This window comes from Impatiens glandulifera, chromosome 6 (genome assembly GCF_907164915.1).
Source record: "Impatiens glandulifera chromosome 6, dImpGla2.1, whole genome shotgun sequence".
Classification (NCBI taxonomy): domain Eukaryota; kingdom Viridiplantae; phylum Streptophyta; class Magnoliopsida; order Ericales; family Balsaminaceae; genus Impatiens; species Impatiens glandulifera.
The window spans coordinates 34,752,533-34,775,860 of record NC_061867.1 but is presented as its reverse complement, the minus strand read 5'-3'; the positions used below and the strand labels follow the sequence as shown (position 1 = coordinate 34,775,860).

Here is a 23,328-nt window from a genome sequence, read left to right as displayed (position 1 = left end):
ATGAGGCAATATCTAAATAAACAAGAGGAGAATTTTTCCACTGTAGAAGAAATAATTGAAATAAATCTTAACACAGAAGAAGATCCTCAGATTATTTTAATCGGAAAAGATTTAAATGATTTAGAATGAGAAAATCTAACTAAACTTTTAAAAGCAAACAAAGATGTTTTTACATGGTCTTATAAAGATATGCCAGGTATTGATCTAGAAATCATCCAACACCGCATACCACTTTACGAAGACGCAAAACCGGTGAAGCAGAAGCTCCAAAGAATGAAGGCAGACATCGTGGACAAGATCAAAGAGGAAGTTCAGAAACAGCTCGACACGGGATTCCTTGAAGTGGTAGATTACCCAGAGTGGATCTCCAATGTAGTCCCAGTCGCAAAATAAGATGAAAAGATCCGAGTAGGTGTAGACTATCGAGATCTCAACAAAGCAAGCCCTAAAGATAGCTTCACACTATCACACATCGACGTGTTAGTGGATCATGCAGCAGACCATCAATTCCTATCATTCATGGACGGATTCTTAGGCTACAACCAAGTACTGATGGCTCTAAAAGACAAGGAGAAGACGACGTTCATCACAGAAGTCGGAATATTTTGTTATCGAGTCATGCCTTTTAGGAAGAAGAACACAGGAGCAACGTACCAACAAGTTGCCACGATGATTCTTCACGATATGATCCACAAGGAAGTAGAAGTCTATGTCGACGATATGATTGTCAAATCGAAAGATCGAGAAGGGCACATCCAAAATCTTGACAAATTCTTACAATGCATTAGGAAGTTCCAACTTAGGCTCAACCCAAAGAAGTGCACATTCGAAGTGACAGTAGGAAAAATGCTAGGCTTCCTGATCACACAAAGAGGAATTGAGATTGATCCGGGCAAGATAGAAGCGATCACGGCAATGCCACCTCCACGAAGAGAGAAAGAAGTGCGAGGCTTTCTAGGCAAGATCCAGTATATAAGTCGATTCATAAATAAGTTGACTATGACATGCAATCCTTTGTTTAAGCTTTTAAGGAAAAATGAAAGATTCGTCTGGGATGACGCTTTCCAGAACGCATTCGAGAAGATAAAGGGATACCTCAAGAATCCTCCTATTCTGATGCCACCAAGACCAAGTGTACCGCTAATCCTATACTTAACAGTCACGAAAAACGCAATGGGTAGTCTACTGGCCCAAGAAAATGGGGAAAAGATGGAAGTCGTAGTCTACTACATAAGCAAGCGCATGATAGGCTACAAACTTAATTACTCGCCAATAGAAAAGGTGTGTTGGGCCTTAACTTGGGTCACTAAGAGGTTAATACATTACATACAAGTCCACACAGTCAAGTTAGTATAAAGACTCGATCCCATTCATCATTTATTCCAAAAAACACTTTTGTCTCCGAGATTAGATAAGTGGATGATGATGATATCAGAGTACGACATCGTGTACACAGTTCAGAAATCTATCAAGGGGAGCGTTGTAGCAGATTTTCTCGCAGACCAACCAATCGAAGTTGATGACGACGAGGAGTTAGCATTCCTAGACGACGAAGTGATGACTATTAACCCTACAATCTAGAAGCTATTATTAGATGAAGCTTCAGGAAAACAAGGCCATGACATCGGAATACTACTCATCGATCCTATGGGAACATACAACCCAATCTCAGTCAAGCTCGAATATCAAGTGACGAACAATGAAGCAGAGTATGAATCATGTATCTCTAACTTGAAGGTTGCTCATAAAAAAGGAGAAAGATGTATAGAAGTAGTAGGAGACTCGAACTTAGTCATTTTACAAGCTAATGGTGAATGGCAAGTCAAGGGAGAGAATCTCAAACCTTACCATCAACACTTATCTACTATAATGACAAAGTTTTAACATGTGACATTCACACATGCTCCGAGAAGTCAGAATCGATTTGTAGATGCTTTGGCCACGTTAGCAGTCATGACGCAAATCCCAGAAGGAATCAAAATCAAGTCTTTGAAGATTCGTTAGAAACAAAAACGAGACTTCGAGAAGATGACGATTGCCAACACCGAAGTGGCGCCCAAACCTTGGTTCGAACCTCTACAGAAGTACGTCGAGCATGGAGAGTATCCTTCACATTTCCAGAAGAAAGAGAGGAGATCTCTACGCCAATACGCAACCAACTACGTGCTACTCGCAGGAAAGCTATATCGGCACTCCTTTGACGGTCAGAACATGCTATGCATCGACCAACCTCAAGCAGCAGAAATCATGGAAAAAGTACATGCAGGAACATGTGTCCTAAACATGAACCGATCAGCACTCGCTAAGAAGATCCTTCGCTTTGGCTATTACTGGCAGAACATGGAACGAGAATGTGTAGAATATGTTAAGAAGTGTCATCAATATCAAGTTTACGCAAACTTAAAGCACACCCCAGTATCTCTACTTTACAATATGACCTCACCATGGCCATTCTCGACATGGGGAATAGATATCATCGGAAAAATCTATCATCACGCTTCAAACGGACACGAATTCATCTTTGTAGCTATCGATTATTTCACAAAGTGGGTCGAAGCTCAATCATACAAGGTGCTCATGTCATCACATGTTGCCAAGTTCATACGCAACAACATTATTGCACGTTATGGAGTTCCTCAAGCCTTGATCTCACACAATGGTGGACATTTCCGAGGAGAAGTACTCAAAGTACTAGATGAATACAGGATTGAACACCATAAATCTTCACCTTATCGTCCTCAAACGAACGGCGCGGTAGAGGCAGCCAACAAGAACATCATCACTATCATCAAGAAGATGACTCAGACGTACAAGGATTGGCACGAGAAGCTTCTATATGCCTTATGGGGATATAGAACAACCATTCGAACGTCAACGGAAGAAATGTCATTTGCATTGGTCTACGGAATGGATGCAGTGCAACCTATTAAAATTGAAGTCCCCACTCTAAGATTTTTACTCGAGACGCAAGTAGTGGAAGAAGATTGGTGTAAGTCACGGTACAACCAACTAGCTCTTATGGAAGACAAGAGGTTTGACGCGTTATGTCATGCGCAAGCATACAAGAGAAGAATGACCAGAGCTTTCAACAAGAAAGTGAAACCTAGGAACATTCAAAAAGGTGATTTAGTCCTAAAGAAGAACTTATGGATACTAGACCCTAGAGGGAAATTCCAAACAACATGGGAACGACCCTACCTCGTCAAGAAGGTCTTTTCAGGCGGCGCCATGAGATTGACCACTTTGGACGGAGAAGAACTCTCAGCACCCTTCAATGTCGACATGCTCAAAAGATACTTCGTCTAAAGCATGCGTATTGAATCCCATACAATCAAAGTTCATAACTTCACAAGTTGTGAACTACGTCAGACCTGATCTCTCTCAAGAGTACGCAGGCAGCCCATCTAGGGTGTGGTCACCACTATCAATTATCGAAAGAAGTTGATAGACTTTTCATTTCACATCACATTGCATACATCCATTGCATATATACATCAAAAAGGGAGTTAATCACACTCTGAGTTGACTCATAACCAAAAACTCCTAGTCAACACTAAGTGCATTTTTATTAAAATAAAAATGAGCACAAGATCCTCACAAAGTCCCACTTGAGAAAATACAACGCCCAAAGCTAAAGTATTTTTCTCTTCGACTTAGGATCTCAACGTTTTCACAAAAATTAAAACAATATTTTTCACAAATAACGTGCATGGAACTACGTTGTACCTGAATTCCCCTAGCTATGGGATACGTATGCAGCTTTTATGAGCTTAGTCCTAAACATTTTCAAAAATCAAACCCTGTATCGACACTAGGGGCATTTAATGAAAATGAAATGATTGAAAGATCCTCATAGAGTTGGCTTAAATGAGTAAATATAACGCCTAACACATGTCTAAAGCACTTTATTCTCTAGCAGCTTAGGATCTTAAAAGATTTTCATCTTAAATCAATTGCAACTCCAGTAGATACTTAAACAACCTCCCCAGCTTAAGTCAATTACCACTCCTACAGACACTTAATAAATTTCCACAATTCAAGTCAATTGCAACTCCAGCAAAAACCTAAAAAATCAACCTCAACGAAATGTGGAATCACGATCTATCCGTGATACAATTTCAGAACTACGTTCAGACCTGATTTCTCCTTTTATGAGATACGTAGGCAACTTTTCACAAGTATGGTCTCAAATCCCCAGCAAGCCCAATCTTGAGCTAGGACAAAATACATCCCCACATAGTTCAAGCCAACGAGAAATTGGGATTACAATTCTATCCTAAACAATCAAACCCCTTGTGTCGAAACTAGTGACGGTTGTGGAAGATAAAAACAAGATAGACCCCTGAATTTTTTTAGTGCTAAGCGAACTGATGAGAGAGTGCAAGAAATAAGTAGGGATGCGTGAAAATACCTTTCTCCCCAATGGATATCTCTTGAAGAACTAATGTAATTGGTGGGATCCGAGTAAAGCGCTTCGCAAACGGATCTACCTCGAGCCTAGCCGAAAGCTTAAACTACTGATGTTTAAGAGGGAGCTCATAAAAAGATAAATGCCCAAACTCGAAACCATGTCATCAACAAGGGCGATATCTCGTTTCAATTGGAGGTCAAGTGCAAGAGATCTAAGACCTCAAGTAAAGTAAAATTAATCAAACAAAGACTGTGTTGGTTGAGATATGAAATACAATACTGTTGTTCATATAGATTCTATCTAATTTCCAAGAAAGAACAAAGTGTTTGAATTTATTAGATACACCACGGTCACAAAGAAAAGAGGCCGAAGAAAATAGAACAATACTCATAGAGGTTGAGATATTGAAATCACCATTTGTTGTTCATCTAGACTCTTGTCTAAATTACGAATGCAAGAACAAAAATGTACCGATTTTATTAAATATACCCTGAGTATAGAAAGAGCCCAAGGCCTTAGAATCTTAAGCACACTGACCTCCGAATTTGAGAAGCGAGATTCAACCTCATGGTGCATGGTTGAAAGATTAAGCATTCGAGCAAACAAATCCCTCGAATAACTCAGGGCAAAATGTCTCGGCGAAAGACAAGTCCCTAAAAGTGACATCATGAACCTCGAAGAATATTAGTTACATGTGGTTTCCTCTCGACACACTCTAAGGAAGAAAGTACGGAACCGATTCTTGAAAGCATTTCAAAGATCGCTGAAAAAGACGTTAATGCCTTGAAAATTAAGGAAGTCTAACTTCAAACTTAAATCACTAAGCAGAATTGTGATTAAATAGTATTCGCTAAACTGACCAGCGATACTCAAATCTATATAATCACTGAATAGAATTGTGGTTAAAAAGTATTTCGCTACACAGACCAGCGATACTTAAATCTATAATAATCACTAAGAAGAATGGTGATTAAATAGTATTTCGCTAAACTGACCAGCGATAGTCAAAGCTATATAATCACTAAGCAGAATTGTGATTAAATAGTATTCGTTAAACTGGCTAGCGATACTCAAATCTATATAATCACTAAGAAGAATGGTGATTAAATAGTATTTCTCTAAACTGACTAACGATACTCAAATCTATATAATCACTAAGTAGAATGGTGATTAAATAGTATTTCGCTAAACTGACCAGCGATACTCAAATTTATATAATCACTAAGCAGAATTGTAATTAAATAGTATTCGCTAAACTGACCAGTGACAGTCAAATCTATATAATCACTAAGCAGAATTTTGATTAAATAATATTTCGCTAAACTGACCAGTGACACTTAAATCTATATAATCACTAAGCAGAATTGTGATTAAATAGTATTTTGCTAAACTGACCATCGACACTTAAATATATATAATCACTAAGCAGAATTGTGATTAACTAGTATTTCGCTAAACTGACCAACGATACTTAAATCTATATAATCACTAAGCAGAATTGAGAGTAAATAGTATTTCGCTAAACTGACCAGCGATACTTAGATTTATATAATCACTAAGCAGAATTGTGATTAAATAGTATTTCGCTAAACTGACCATCGATACTTAGATTTATATAATCACTAAGCAGGATTGTGATTAAATAATATTTCGCTAAACTGACCAAGGATACTTAGATTTATATAATCACTAAGCAGAATTGTGATTAAATAGTATTTCGCTAAACTAACCAGCGACACTTAAATCTATATAACTACTAATCAGAATTATGATTAAATAGTATTTCGCTAAACTGACCAGCGATACTTAAATCTATAATAATCGCTAAGTAGAGTTGTGATTAAATAGTATTTCGCTAAACTGATCAACGATACTTAAATCTATAATAATCACTAAGTAGAGTTGTGATTATATGGTATTTCGCTAAACTAACAAACAATACTCAAATCTATAATAATCACTAAATAGAGTTGTGATTAAAATGATTATTAAATTGCTCAATGAGAAGAGTAATAAAAACACAATCAACAAACTAAGTCAAGATGTGTACTCATGTACAATTAAAAGGCTAGGCGAGGTGTGTAGAAACATGGTTGAAACCACCAGACTCAATTTACACGATCGATAAACTAGGAGTGATGCATATTCTAAACAAAGGTGAATCATCAGCGAGTGGATGGTAAACCGACTTTTGAAGAATGAAGAGTAAATTACACGGGTCTCCTAAGAGACTCGTCAGGTTTGTTCTCCTTTCATTTAAAGAATCCAAAATAAACTATAAGTTGGGTGTTTTCAAAACGCAGTACCTATTTTCAAGCTTGGACACGCATTTTCCTAAAACCGAGTGTTTTCTACAAATTTTGTCCAAGAGGGGCATTCTGTAGACACTCATTTTCAACCCCCCCCCCAATTTTATAGTTTATGTTTTTAATAAATCCGAGCCTATATAGATTTCTCGAATTCATTCACGGGCTCTTTGCACGATTTATTTATAAAAAAAGAACTAATTATTTTTTAGAACACTTGAGTTTTTTAAAATAGTTGATTTTGGATTTTAATAAAGTTAAGGTAGTAATTTGTCTATGTTACAACACTTAGAGAAGTTATTATACTTAGAATATTCAAGGTTTTATTTAATTAATTACCTTGGGTATTTATAAAAAAAATTATTTTACAAAATATATACTAACGTTTTTATAAAATTTCATTAGGTTTATTTTGTTTTCTTTTAATTAGATTAGTTGTTAGATTAGTTTGTTAGAGTGGTTTGTTAAATTAGTTAGATTAGATTTTGCGATTGATTTCTTGAATAAGTTAGAATTTTATTTATTTAATTAGAATTGTTCCTTAGAAATATGAATAATTAAAAATAAAATTATTTATTTGTGTTTTTAACAAAATCATTTTTTGTAGGATAAAGGGGTGTGTGTAAGGGGGATAACGTGCAAAAATAAAAAATATAACGGTGTGGTGTCTACACAATCGTGAGAAGCACCCTAAGTTAAAGAAAGAAATAAGAGGTCGTTAAAATAAAAGAAGAAGTTGCCAAAAGAAGAATAATTAAGCCGCGTGTGTTGAAGAGAAGCGTGAAGGCTTGGTGATTATTTTAATTAAAAATTAAAATGACCAAGTATTACATCATTATTAAATAAAGCTTAAATCTCATTGGATGAAAACTTGAGATTACATGTAAGTGGAGATTGCTCCATTATTTTAAATATTTGTAAATGTTTGAAATAACTTTTCATTACAAAGGTCAAGAGTGTTAAATGGGCCTTTGGGCTCTAGGGTTTCATAGCTTTGCCTATAAATACTCCTCTTAACACCCTAACAAACTCGACCCTTCTACCTTCTCTGCTGCACTTTTTTTTTTCTTTCTCTAAAAAAATATGCCCTCTTTCTTTCAACAATCTAAGCAAGAGCTCCAACTAGTTTTGTTGGGTCATAAGCCTCTTATTTAGAATTTTCATTCCTCTTTGCAAAGAAAGCAACCCCATTGTAAGCTTCTATACAACTTTTATTTATTTTTTTATTGTTTATTTCGTCTATAGCATAAATCAAATATTTGCATAAGTTTACAATAAATTATGTTTTGGTTTAGTCTATTTTTTATTCCTACTTGTACATAGTGTATATATTAATCTTTTTTTAAGCAAAACAAAAAATAAATAAAACAAGAAAAAACAGTAAGTAAAAAACATAAACTTTTGTTTTCTTATACCCTTTTAAAAAAACAAAATCCGCCCTTGAATTGGCCATTTAAATTGTTTTGATTTTTTTTTATAAAATTAGATCTAGGATTTATATGTGTATACGATTAATAATCTAATTAGGTTTAAAAGAAAGGAAAAGAGAAGATATAAAAAAATTGTTTTGGTTTAATTCATCATTTGCATGATATTATAATTAGGATGTAAGACTTTCTGGAAACTTTTATGCAATTTGGGATCCATTTGGATCACCAAATAGTTTGTTAGCTAGGATTAGGTGAAAATCCGGCGTTTTCCAGACGACGCTTGCCCTGCTGCAATTGCTGCTGAACCAGGATACCAGCGCTTTCCAGACGACGCTCCCTCTGCTGCAACTGCTGCTGAACCAACCTACTGACGCTTCGCAGGCGACGCTTGCTCTGCTGCTGCAGCTGCTGCTGAACGAGGATAATGACGCTTTCCATCCGAAGCTTGCTGCCTTCCTTCAGCTTTTTTGCTTTTATTTTTTTTTTCTTTTGCTTTTTTTTTTTAATTTTTAATTTGAGGTTTGTGGCTTGTTTGATCCTAGGTTAGAAAATAAAAAAAAAATTAAAATTAAACCCTAACTAAAATTGAACTTAGCCCAAGCTTAGATTTAAGATTTTCCTTAAACTTAGGACTTTTTTTAAAAATTCTTTTTAAATAAAAAACCCCAAAAATAATAAAATTTTAGACCCTTTAAATAATTCACTAAATTCTTGAAAATTAATCTAGACTTAGGCCAATTATTTTTTGATTAATAACTTGCCTAGTTTTGATTTTTACGATAATTTTATGTGTGGATTATTTGCTTCAGCTTTCTTTCGTCTTTGTTTATTCCTTTTTTATCTCATGCAAACTCTTTAAATTGTTTAAAATGGAAAATTCTAAAATGTAAAGCTTAAGAAATTTTAAAGAAAGCCAAAATTAATTAGTAGAGACCTTAGGGGAGTTGTGGAACATAGCGTCTAAAAAACTCTTTCCCACACATAACCAAACGCCGAACTCATATCTCTTAATTTCCTAATTTTTAAAATTAGGAGGTGACTCTCTAGTCGTGAGGATTAATTAAAATTGAAAAAATTAGGCCTATGACATACTTCCCATTAAAAAACTCTCAATCTCTCCCAAATTCGACGGGAATGTAAGATATGGAGTTGTCTACAAAGCCTCATTTTTAAATTTAAAATTTTCAAACATTAAAATTAATTCCCCTCAAGTTTTCAAAATAAAATTTTTAAAGAGCGTCCCAGAATTTTCAAACTAGTCCATAAAAAAAATGTTTTTTAAAAATAGATCACAATGCAGTGTATTTCTTTTATAATTTGTATATAGATCTCTAATATGTATTACCATATGCACAAATCTGAAGTTTGCGACGATGAAGAAGAATAAGAGTTTTCATTTGTATCTACTGGATATGGTTCATCGACCGTCGACGTCGCCTTCTTCATCTTCGCCGTCCTAATCATCGTCGCCGCCTACGACTGATTTAGGAGTTTGTATCTGCTGGATCTGGTTCATCGACTAGAACCGTCATCGTCGCCTTCTTCATCTTCGTCATCCTGATCAGCATCGCCTCCTGCAACTGATGCAAGAGTTTGTATCTGTTGGATCTGGTTCATCGACTAGAACCATCGTCGTTGTCTTCTTTATCTTCTCTGTCCAGATCATCGTCGTCGCCTGCAACTTATCTAAAATCTGGATAAGAACATGTAGATCTAAAAGATTTAGGATAGAGATTACCGATTGACGAAGAAAATGTATCTATCCATGAGGATATTTGAGGATTGTAGTTGGCCAAAGTAAAAGAAACGATGGCAGAAGGCATATGAGGTATGAGATTGAAGGAAATTAGAGAATCTTGTGAAACTTAAAGTGATGTTTAAGCCGAATAAATCTTCCTTATCCATCATAGGAGTATTGAAAGGGACTTTCAAAGTTTGTGATGATTCAAATGGCAGGAATAAGAAGTCAAGAGAATTGGAGAAAAACTGTAAGTTGCAAAAAAAAGACATGAAGATTTCAGATTTCACCTTTCAGAAAAGGAGTATTATTTTTGTTTGATATTTGCTGGATTATTCAGATTTCATATTATATATTTTTTTAGAAAGACTTATTATCAATTAGAGCATTGACTTTGCTCTCCATAATAGAAATTAAATATTTCCGAGGGCGATAAACGCTTTCGGTGACATTAATTTTTCTTGACAGCTATATCACCGAAACACTGCGAGAGCATTTATCGCATTCGTCGCTAAGCACAATCACCGAAAGTATTTTATCTTTCTCCGAGGGTTTTATTCTGCTTAAAAATAAATTTTATCAGTATCATTAGTTAACTTAGATTTTGAACCGAATTAAATATTATTAAATAAATAAAAAAATAATCCAAATGCATAACCATTTGTTCCTTCCCCTTTGGGAGACATTACAGAAAGCCATATACAATTATTTGGAGTGCAAACTTTGTCCTTTGTTTTAAGTTTGAAATTTGAATATATATATATATATATATATATATATATATATATATATATATATATATATATATATATATATATTATAGATGAACAAATTTAATCCTATTTATTCTATTCATATTAAATATTTTGGGTAACCCTAACCCAATCCAAATTAAACTCAACCCATACTCAACACAACCCATACTCAACCTAACCCATATTAACCAACCCAAATTAATATTTTGGGTTTGGGTTAAGGTTGGATTTGGGTAAACCCATATTATACTAACCCTAGCTCAAAGACCATGAAGAGAGGGTCCGGCCCATATTATTGTATAAATAAATAATTAGGGTTTTAGAAAACCATATCAAGATATCGCCGCTGACCGAAGCTCCTGAGTCTGTACAAGAGGAGGGAGATGTCATCTTTATTCTCTATATAACAAAAACCCATATTCCTACTTACTCCAGAGAACCTAACTGATCCGCCTTTCACCAGTCTCAATCCAATATAGCTTCTTGTTTTTCATCTTTTAGTCTTAGTTTTGTTTGTTCTTGTTGATAATTCTGATTAGTTGGTGCGTGATGATTATAAAAGATAATTCCTCGTTCTGAATGCTATAATTGCATGACAGACTCTTTATACACCCATAGAATATGAGCGCTCTGTTCGATCAATTTCCCAAATTTGATTTACGTCAATGGTTCTTTCTATTCTTTGCGTTCATGGTATGATCGTAAGAATAAAGGTGGTGTTTTTGAAACCCCATTTTATTTTCTCTAGATGCTTACCAATTAATGGATTTGATCATTTTGTTTTGTTTAAGTTAGCTTGTTTTCATTTTTATTTAATTTATGAGATTGTGGTTTCTCAGTGATGATCAAAACGATGACGAGTCTGATTTATAATCCATTCCATTCAACCTTGATGACAAAACGAGGCATTTGTCTGAGAGAAACACAATCCTTTTAGTTGACTTCATGTTTTCTAATTACACAGTTGCAGATCTATAAAAATTGATATTTAAAGCCTCAGTTTATATTCTAGATGCTTGGGTTATGCTTCAAATTCAAACCAATCCCTGGATATCATGCTTTAGTTTTAAGTTGGTTTCTTTTCATTATTGGTTTCTCAGTGATGATCAACACGATGACGAGTCTGATATATAATCCATTCCATTCATCATTGATGACAAAACGAGGCATTTGTCTGAGAGAGACCCAATTCTTTTTATCTTTAAATTCTGGTTTTTTCTAATTACAGTATGTTTATTTGTTTCCCAATGCCAACAAAGTTCATAAATGATGCTTATCAAGTGAGTACAATACACTCATTTCAGAGCAAGGATCTTGATCTTCATACATCTTCACACAAGTTTAGGGGCAATTTATTGTTATAAAGCACAATTTGTGGCCTCCTTAGAATTAAATACATATGTGGTTCTCCCAAAATAGTGCACCACATCTTAACTTCTCAATGATTGAAGTTAGGCATACTTCAGCTTGAATCATTGCCTTGTTTCTGGCTTCTAACGGATTTTTAGATTTGTCGCCGATGAATGATGTCTCAGGACACATCCAATGGTTCATTGTAGCTCAAAATATCTTACACCAAAGTTTTGGTTACATTCAGATAGTCTTCAAAGTGACCATCGGGCTTCAAGAAGGAAAACATGGCTTAAGGAAGTTGAATGATGACTCAAGGCTTATGTAGGGTCGTAGCTTGATCCATAAGAAAGATTTTTGTAGGTCATGGGCTTAGATTGGTGTATCATATTTTGAATTATGTCCTCATAAAGTCCTGTCCTCTTTGATTGGCTTCCTAGAAGACTATCGGGCTCCAGGGGATGAATTGGACTCGTGGGTGTTACATGATAGGCAAGGGTTGGTTCGAGAATGCTGTAAACTTTAATACTGTGAATTTGGTAGGTCATGGGTTCCAAATGGAGAACCAAAACCAAACTTTTCTTTAGTTGAAGTCAAGGTTGCCTTTAGTTAACTCATGCGCACTCCAAGAGTTCTTGTCGAGTTCGATTGTAAACATCATTTCGAATCTGTTGTAACAAGAATTAGGCTATAAGATGACCTAACTGAATATATTCCAAAATTTCCTTAGATATCGTTTTGAAAAATCAATCGTTTTAGGGCTTGACTGATCGGGTTTAGAATTAGGGGTTATGATCCTTACATCCATGAGTTGTTAGCAACTTATCGATTATGTTTTCATGATCTATACAAAAAGTTATAAACTTGTAATTTTTGAACCAAATGAAGAACACTCGGTCTTCTTGGACCGAGTTTTGTAGAACCAAGGACCGAGAAGGATGACCTAGGACTGAAACTAAGGATCAACCTAGGGCTGAACCTAGGGATCAAGAAGGATGACCTAGGACTAAGACCAAGGACCGGTGTTCTTGAGTAAAGACCGAGCCCTAAGATCGGTCTTCTTGAGTGAGGATCGAAAAAAATCCAATTGACGGTTTTCACCAGGATCGAGAGGTCTGACCCGGAACTGAGACTTCCAGGACCCATGATCGAGAAATCTTGATCTGGGATTGAGACTCCCAAAAATAGGACCGAAAAATATAGTTTAGGACCGAACCTCTCGAACCTTGGCGTCGAAAACTCTAGTACTCTAATTGAGTATCTCGAGTCCCGATTTAGAGCGCCCTCGATCTAGATTAAACCCATCTAGACTTCGACCGCTAAAAACAGACTTAAGCCCTATGACTCTCTTCCTAAGGCCTCTTCGGTTTCCATTTATCAAAACCCAAAATTATTTTTATAATTTTGGAACCCAATACATTTTTAAATAATCTCGAGAGGTCAGAAAATGATTTTAAAATATTTTGGAGATATTTCCTAAACAAATATTTTGACTAATGCCCCATTTGGAATTTATTTTTCAATTCTAATACTTTTCTGATATCTTTTTTAGGTATTATATTTAATCTTAAATAACCGCAATCGCACGTATGCACTACTAAATAATTTTGTACAATTATTTACGTAATTTAAAATTATTTTTGTTTAGGACCCCCTGACTAATAATTAAAGAAAATAAACGTTATAAATAATTTTTTTGATAGTCAAACTTTGTTTAAAAAATAAAACAATTTCAACGGGTGCGGAGGTTATAGCGCGAAAGTCCTTTCCTGAGCGTAACCAAATAACGACGAACACTTTAAGAAAACTTTGGTAAAAAATACATTTATACACGTCCAATTTATTGATTTTTCTAAAATTATTTGGCTAACGAACACTTTAAGAAAACTTTGGTAAAAAATACATTTATACACGTCCATTTTATTGATTTTTCTAAAATTATTTGGCGATTATGTTTTCAAATAAATAATCTTTTTTTAAATTAATTATGTTTGATTAATTTAAACCGGATTTTAAAATCAAATTATCAATTGATTAACATAGATCCCTAAATTATTAAAATTTGAACAAAATTAATTATTTCTACATCGTTAATTTTAAAAACTAACCAGGTACTATTAAAAATTTTAAAAATAAATATTTTATTTTAAAAATATTTTTGGCACGCAAACCAAAGTTGAAATGCATCGAACCTCAAACCATCCCGGATCCCCGTATTGCCACATGTCATTCGACATATTCTAAGTTGCGGAAGGAATTTTCCGAGGTTACAAATAATGACAAAGAAAAATAAATAAAATAATTTGAGATAAATATTATAATCATTTTATTTCAAATTAATTTTAGAAAAAGTAAAAAGAATTAAAATAAATAATTTAGAATAAATTTTGTATCCATTTAATCTCAAATAAAATATTTATTAAACTTAAAAAATAAATTAAATTGACAAAATATATGTCATATTTATTAAAAATATTTTTTTATATTTTTAAGATTAAAACCCCAAAAGGACAAAAGAAAAATTAATTTCAAATAAACTTTAAATTAAAAAAGGAACGTGATTTTGTGTGGCCAAAATCCGAAAGAACTAAAATAATATAACAAAGGCATCAGATGAACACTGAATATTCATCCTAGCAGCCATTCGCGTCGCCCACTGCAACAAATGAAGAGTGCGCTCGTGAAGCACATGATAAACTAACGCGCGCTTTAGTGTCGTTAGTAGAATCGCGACGAAACACCCTATTGTAGACAAAACGTGAACGGAGCATCCCGCGTTCGATTTCTCACCCAAAACGACGTTGTTTCACCATGTATCGCCGTCTTCCTCGCGACGCCGAACAAATGAGAACGACATCAATCTTTGATTTTTTTAAAGATAAACTTTGTCGTTTCTCCACCTTATAATTTCGTTCAAAAGGTGAAATGATCACCCTACTCTGATGATCCTTTCCTCTACGCCCATGATCATCATCACAACTAAAATTCCATCAATGGCTATTTTACTTAATCCAATCCACTTGATTGATGAACCGACATGGAAAGACTATAAATAGATTCCCTTAAACAAATCGAATGCAAGAAGATTCACTCTCAAGCCCTCAATTAAACCTTTTTAAAAATCCGACATTTAAGCATCAAGCTTTCTAGATTTAAAAATTTTCGTGTAAAGCCTTAAAGCTCTTATCCAGGCGTTTAGGAAGCTTCCATAATAGCTAAGGATTATTCTCCAACTCTCACTAAGCTTCTAATCACCCTCTGATTCAATATTCGAGTTTGAAGTTGAAATTTTTATATTCGTTTTCATAAAAATTATCACGTCATTAAGGGCGGTTTGTGCGATCTGGAAATTATCAACCCTATGCTTTACCTTCCTCACATGCTCCCACAATAGGAGACGAGAGATTTTTATGGTAGGTTCGATCCACGCACTGTTTTTATGAAACAACGTTTTTCGTGTGTTAAGGAAAACTATGTTGAAGAACCCATTAACTTACCTTCCTCTGCATTCCGTAAAAAGTGAAAAGAGACGAGGAACAAAAAATAGAGTTCTCTAGCATAGTCCTTTTGATTGGCCCGTACAAGTTTTAAATTGTATCACTCACGGATGTATCGATTTAATTGAATTTAGAGTCACCACTATAGTCTTCTTCTCAAAGAATCTAAAGAATATAAAATCATAGACTCGTTTTAAGAGTCCGGTGTTTGGTTACATATTAAGAAAGGTCCTACAAAGCTATGTCTTATATGTTTGTCTTCACACAGTCTATACTCCTAAGTAATCAGTTAGTTGATGTTTAAAGGATTATGTTACGACTTATTTTTTAAGGTGTGTTTATGGGTTCCTGATCTCAAGAATCAAGTTCTTGATCTCTAGGACCGGTAGAAATTCTATAATCAAAGGGCAGTGGAAGGTTTTTAATAGAGAATTTGGGATAAGGGGATAGAAGAACAAAGGGTGAGAAGAGAAATATTGTTGGTCTATACCAAACAGTCCATAATAAATAATAATAGACAAATGGGGGTGAAGTTCATATCTTCATTATTCCATTCATGGGTCCTTAGGAAAGAAAGATCAGCCTTATATAGGTGATGTCTTGCCCCAGAATATTCGGTTACAACAACTACTAGAAAATAACAGAATTCGGTTTGTAAAATAGAAAAGGAAAACAAAACAAAAATATTAAAACAACAATTAGAAATCTAGCCCATGTGCACAATAGGACCTAGAGAGGGTGCCGAGAAAGGTTGCTGGAATTATTCTAGGACCAAGGCCTTAATTTGGAGACTCTAACAGATTGTTACGTTTTCGTTTTGAGTTTAGAACTCTTTTGTTTGTGTGAGAAAATCTTAACCATTCTACAAAAGGGACTAATCCTATTCATGATGCATAGACAAGGTTAAAGCAAATAAGAGCTTGTGGCACAATTCCTGAGGAAAAATGATCATGATTAAGGAGAATGAGGATTCAAATTAGAGATTAAAAATATATTCCTTTAAAATGAAGAAAGAAAAATAAATTCATCAAAAGTCCTGAATATTTCCCTTATGAATTTTTTAGAGTTGAGAAAACTCTAAATACAACACATTAAAATGAGTCATTTACAATAATGATTCCCAAAATTTCTGAAATTCCACACGATGGTCAAAAATATTTTTATAAACTCATAGTAATTGATTTTGGAATTTTTGGAATGATTGAACTCTAGATATGATACTACGAAAATAGACGTTTTAAAATTCTAAAAATTTTACGGGCATTGAAAATATTCTTAAGAAGTTATATTTTTAATTTCATGATTTTTGGACTCATGAAACTCAAGTTATAGCCGACTCATGAAACTCAAGTTATAGCTTCTTAAAATTTTCGTTTTTTCCAAACTGGGCTTAAAACTTTAAGAAAATAATTATATCTTGAAAAAAATAATACTTTCGAATTTTTTGGAAAATTTGAAGTAATTTGAAAATTCTGGGACACTTGAATCATCATTTGAATGTTGTTCGTTAAAATCTGGAAACAAATAAGACTTTAAAAATTATTAATTTTGGATTTTTAAAGTTTGAGATTAAAATTAAATGAAATGAAACTTTGAGGGTCTAATTAAAAAAACAAAAATAATAATGAGGCATATTTAATTTCGAATTAATAAATTAATTCGAAATTAAAGTTTTAGGTTATTTTAAAAAATAAAAGGCCGAACGAACAAACTGGGAAAGCTGGAGGAAACTGAAATAACAAAACATAAAAGAAATCTTCATCTTCTTCCTCTTGGCCCGTTTCCGACTTTCGATAGTTCTCGGCGCTATGGCCGCCCAGAGATATTCATCATCTGAAGATAGAGCAACAGAGGTCGCTTCGAAGTCCTTCGTCTTCATCATCATTCATCCATTTCTCGGGTGTCTTCAGAGTCCAGCATCAAAGAAAAAATCAGTCTTTGTCCTCAAATTTGTCTTCAAATCTTTCCGGTGAAGCTTCGATCTAATTGTTGCTGCCTCAAAACCACAAAGTTCGCCGCGGCAGAAGTTCGCCTACCTATAGGAGTCCTTCGTGAGATGTTTCGACTCACTAGAGTAGATTATCAGGCATGGAAAATTTTTGGGTATCGGGGGACCCGAACCAAACCGGACCCGAAGTTGCCCCGAAAAATTGGCCCCACGATTGACCCGAACTTAACGGTTCCGACCCGACGGGTACCCAACCCAGATCCGAATTTCATATTTGAAATTCAGGATTTTTTTAATCTATCTAATTTTTTTATCCAATCCATAATTTAATATTTATTTTCACTTTTCAACTATTCTTTTTACCCTTTTAAAATAAGATAAATAAAAATTAATTTTAAATAATCCTATACACAAATTTAGATAAAACTAATACATGTCACATCTATTTATTCTAACCAATTATAATTTACAATTAGGAAAAACTCATCATCTCAATATATTGAGAGTACACTTATTATATTTTTTAAGTCAAATATATATTTTCTTTTAAACTAATAATTTAATATTTATTTTCACTTTTCAAACTATTCTTTTTACCCTTTTAAAATAAGATAAATAAAAATTAATTTTAAGTAATTCTATATACAAATTTAAATAAAGTTAATACATGTTACATCTATTTGTTCTAACCAATTACCATTTACAACTAGGAAAAACTCATCATCTCAATATATTGAGAGTACAATTATTATATTTTAAGTAAAATATATATTTTATTTTCAACTAATTAAGCTATATGATTTTACAAAATATTATTAACAATACCTGATAACCAACTTCTTGCACATATAAGAGCCTCCACCATCTCCACATTAAGCCTACTCCGATGAGAGCCAACAATTCTACCACTTGTACTAAACGCAGACTCTGAAGCAACTGTTGACACTGGAATCGCCAACAAATCTCTTGCAATTGCTCGTAACGTGGGATATTTAATGTTACCATTCCAATATGCAAGAACATCAATATTCATGGTTGTTGGGAGCATTTTTTCCTTCGAATACATATCTAGCTCAGATTTCATTTGTGTGCTTATATATTCGTCGCTCTCACAAAAGCTAGTGAAGTCTGCAGGATAGATAGTACTCATTGACCGAAGAATATTTCTGTCACTCGTGGTCAGTGGGGCATTGGAAATATCATTTGTGTATTCCTTCAACAAATGATAAAACTTTTGACGCACTTCATCTAACTTTGTTTTCCATTCACTTGGGTAGAAACGTGTAAAATAATATTGAATCAACTTCAATTTACTCCTCGGATCCAGAATACAAGCAACAACCATCAAAATATGTGTATCTAACCAATATTTTTCAAACTTTGACATCATTAAAATTGTCATATCTTGAATCTTTTAAATGGGAGACTCTATCCAAGTAGAGAAAGTCAGTTTAATCTCACATATTTTAGCAAAACATATATTGGATGTAGGATATTTTGTTGAAGAAAACAGCTCAGTCGCATTGAAAAAATAGTTCAAGTCTTTCACATACTTCTTGGGAAAGATCCCATTCATTATCGTTTGGCTCGTGTTTGTATTGTCTATCCCGAAGAGAGCATCGACAAAAAACCAACTTATATTGCAAAGTAGTTCTTAGCATGAAAAAAGTTGAATTCCATTGAGTTGGACAATCAAGAGACAATTTATTACTCATGTGAATTCCAAGTGTCCTTGCATTATCTTCAAATTCTTCAATCCTTCTAGGCGAAGCCAACCAATACACAACACTATCACGTACTTTCTCAATTGACGACTTAATCACATCTAGTCCATCTTTAAAAATCAAATTTAAAATATGTGCACAACAACGCATATGGACATATTCACCGTTAGATAATAAATGACTTTTGTACAACCAACGCACCACATCTTGAACCATTACGTCATTTGTAAAGAAATTGTCAACGGTGATGGTTGACAATTTGAAGTTTAAATTCCATTACAGCAATGTATTCGTTAACACATTGACCAAAGTTTCGCTCTTATGTGGACATGGTACGTAGATAAATCTCAATAAAAAACTTTGCAACATCCATTTATCGTCATAAAATGTGTTGTCACAACCATATACCATTTTCGTTGGTATGTGCAAGTCCACATGTCAGTGGTGATAGCGATTCTTGATTCATTTCTTTCTAGCAAAAGCTTTACTCTATCTTTCTCAGCCTCATAAATCTTTAACACGTCTTTTTTTGTAGTGTTTCTCGAAGAAAATCGCATAGGTTTTTGACGAACATATTCAAGTAAATCTCTAAACTTGATGTATTCTAACATAGATAATGGATAGTCATGGAAAAGGATCATCATTGCAACATGTCTTCGAAATTCTTCATCAGTAAATGAATTAGTCTCAACAACTTGGTTTTCCTTCAAGAAATCTACTTTTTGCACTTTCTTGCATCTTCCATGATGTTTAAACAGATGTGAAGTTCCATTGATTAAAGAACCACCTAAATATTTACCACAATAATTACATTTGGCTTTGGGAATCCATTCAATACTCTCCTTAGTGAAATGCTCCCAAATCTTACTTCTATATTTTTTTTGGAGTAGCATTTTCACTAATCTCTTCTCTTTAATTTTCAACACGATTCAAGTGTTCCCTAACAGATTTTGTTGTGTTATCAAATAATACACTCTTATTATTTAAAACAATAATACTAATTTAAACTATTAAGCCTATTTAAACATGTATAATCATATTCTGATTTCTTTATGACATTGACAAGTTATTTAAATATGTATAATCATTTAAACTAAGAAGCCTATCTAATGCTTTCTTTATAGCAACATAATAGTGAGATTCAAACTTAGAATTCTAAAATAACATATATCTTCTTTCCAAAAAATAGATTAAAGTCAGCAAGAATAAGCTTATTAGAAATCACTGATAACTTTATATATAGCAAAATGATTAAGCCTAATTATGAATCACAATCAATAATATCAAAATAAAAAATAAAAATGAAAAACATGCAGATGTTCTTGTTTCTAGTACTGATCACTACTCTTCTACTATTGTTATTGTATATTTCTACAAGAGTATTATATTCAATATGGTGGAAGCCAAAACAGCTTCAAAAAGCCTTTGTTAAGAAAGGAATCAAAGTAACTCCTTACAGACTTCCTGTAGAAGAGATGAAGGAACTAATTGTGTTCTTGTCTTAATTAATTTCGCATATAGGGTATGATATCGTATTATCTACTAGCTGCGGGAAGATGATAGAACAATGGGGGAGACAAATTGATTTGGATGGAAGATCTAATGGTGAGATAGATGTTTGGTCAGAGTTTTAGAATCTTATTAGGGACATCATTTTTACAACAACATTTGGAAGCAACAAAAGTAGCAATTCTAATGAAGGAAAAGAGATGCTTAAGCTCCAGAAAGATCTTCTAGGATTAGTCATGGAAACTATGGTATCCATGTACATTCCAGGTTTCAAATTTTGAGAAGAAAGAATTTAAATAGAAGCATCACTTCAATGCTTCGAACTATTGTTTAGAGGAAAGAAGATGAAATGAGAACTGGACAATCTGGCACAAATAACTTATTATAAATTGTCTTGCAATCTAACTAGACACATAAGAATGACAATAGATGAGATAATTGAAGAATGCAATTCTACCTAACTGGTCATGAAACTACTTCTTGCTTATTAACATGGACATTGATAATTTTAGTCATGCATCCAGATTGGCAAGAGAAAGCAAGGAAAGAGATATTTGAGTCCAACGTCTTGTTTAAATTTTAACCTTAAACATAATATACAATCTTACCCAAAAACAAGAATGAATGGATTCACAAAAGCTCGATCCCGAGAAAAGGTCAAATGGTTTGATTAAAACTTGCAAGATATCATCTCAGACAGCATCTTTCATTTTACTTTTAAATCTGAACATAAATATTAGAAGAAGAAACAACATATTTAACAACAACCTTTAAGATCAAATCAACCGATAATAGGAAAGATTTGATTGAACTCAGTAACTCACCAGGATTCAAGACATGGGTGAAAGACTATTGCTCATTTTACTAGTAACGCCTTCTAATAGAGGATTATCCTTATGCTGTCAATGGTCTTGAGATTTTGTCAGCAATCAAGACATGGGTGAAAGACTATTGCTCATTAAAATGGTTGACGGAGGGAACGACTTCTTTGGATGGCGGACGAAGCCTAACTAGAGGTCCACCAGACGTCTTCTTTGGGCGGTGGACGGAGGGAACCAGATGTGCAGCAGACGAAGAGAAAGAAGTAAATTCTTGATTAAGTTGTTTTTGGTTCGGTTTTGGACTCAGTTTATTCATTGGGTACCCGAACCGATCGGTTCCTCCCCAATTTCTCCCCGGAACCGAAAATCAAAGAAACTATCCAAATCGATCGGTTCGGTTCCTTCGGGTACCCGAACCGTTAGTTCCACTTTGCCATACCTATAGAGTATAGAGGAATCAAGGAGGATTCCCCTACGGATCTAAAGAAACGTACGACAGTTACCGATTGTAACGGTCTGTTCATCGAGGAATCCACTCAACGGTTGACGTAGGAAGCTTCTCCGTCTTCTAGAGCTCCACTCGAGCCTACACAACCAAGGAGAAATACTTTAAAGCTCACCTGATGAACCAATCTACAACTCTCTCCTCCGACGACTGTAATTTTACGCTTCCTACAACGACAAACTTAAGATTAGGGCTAGTCGAGACCTATCCCCTTTCTAGTTCTAAACTAAACCTAATTAGGACATTTAGTAGCTAAAGTGAACCAACAATCAACTAAATCTATGAAAACTATGAATAAATTGTAAAATCAATCAACATATCATTCATCTAACAAATAGTTGACGTCGGTGTACAAAACCGACGTCCTAAACTGAAGACGAAGGCTAGGATCAAGAAAAGCTTACCTGAACTGTTGAAAACAAAGGAACAAACGAATGAACAGAGCTCACTAGAGAAATAGCGATCTTCGTCGGAATCGCCTTCGTGCATTCTTGATTTGGTGTCTCCTCGCGATCGGTCACTTCTCTTCTAGATTGATATGCTCTTCCACACACCAAAAGATCTTTGTCCTGATCTGTTCTTCCACGCCAAGATGAGTTATGTATTGATCTGCTCTTCCACACGCCAAAATGAGGTTTGTCCTGATCTGTCCACCCACGCCAAAACAACTCTCTACCCTCTTTGACAGTTATTTTTCCAACTGACCAAGAAATGACAAAGGCTAAATAACTAAACACTTTTTATATCCCGTTGAGGGGTATGTTGGGAATAAAAAAAATGAAATCCCCTTTTGTTTTCTTTAATCTTATATCCTTTAAAAACAAACTCCCATTAACACCATTTTCTTCAACTAGTACACTCACCCGGGTTTTTAACTCAATGAACTCGAATTTATTATGGTGGATTTCAAACTCGATGATCTTGAATTCTCTTCTTGAATCAACTCAAATAATACATCCTAGCCCATGTTACGATTTTATGAAATTCAATCTTCATTTGATTTTCGGTATTCTCATAGTTTCTTCATCCGAGACTTTAAACATCCATAACTTTTGACTCGAGGCTCCTCACGGAATGAGTGAGTAGGAATTAGAAAGGCATGAGACTTTCCTATAAATCATATGTTTGAGTTTTGACAAATAGAGTCTTTATCGCTAAGGAAAATGACTGTAACGTGACTAGTCTCCACATGCACCGATCTTGTTATGGGTGACCTAGTGTGAGCTACACGACGAACCACGAGACATACTTGATACCATTCGAAATGTGACTCAAAGATATTTCTAATGATATCTTATTAACCCAAAATGGTCGAGTAAATTGAAAGATATATA

At 34.3% G+C, this 23,328-nt stretch overlaps 1 protein-coding gene and 3 non-coding genes across 4 annotated transcripts; all 4 read left to right on the top strand.

Annotated features, from left to right (window-relative positions):
* Positions 1 to 552: 552 nt before the first annotated feature.
* LOC124943545 lies at positions 553 to 8,518 on the top strand. Its single transcript, XM_047484043.1, has 4 exons — positions 553 to 650; positions 789 to 1,281; positions 2,122 to 2,754; positions 8,399 to 8,518. The coding sequence occupies exons 1-4, from the start codon at positions 553 to 555 to the stop codon at positions 8,516 to 8,518; spliced, it is 1,344 nt and encodes a 447-aa protein (XP_047339999.1).
* Positions 8,519 to 11,180: 2,662 nt separating this feature from the next.
* Positions 11,181 to 11,271, top strand: LOC124944185. Its single transcript, XR_007099833.1, has one exon. It is a non-coding gene; the product is annotated as a small nucleolar RNA snoR8a (small nucleolar RNA).
* A 202-nt stretch (positions 11,272 to 11,473) lies between these two features.
* LOC124944207 lies at positions 11,474 to 11,562 on the top strand. Its single transcript, XR_007099853.1, has one exon. It is a non-coding gene; the product is annotated as a small nucleolar RNA SNOR75 (small nucleolar RNA).
* Positions 11,563 to 11,734: 172 nt separating this feature from the next.
* On the top strand, positions 11,735 to 11,823 carry LOC124944213. Its single transcript, XR_007099858.1, has one exon. It is a non-coding gene; the product is annotated as a small nucleolar RNA SNOR75 (small nucleolar RNA).
* The last annotated feature ends 11,505 nt before the right edge of the window (positions 11,824 to 23,328 follow it).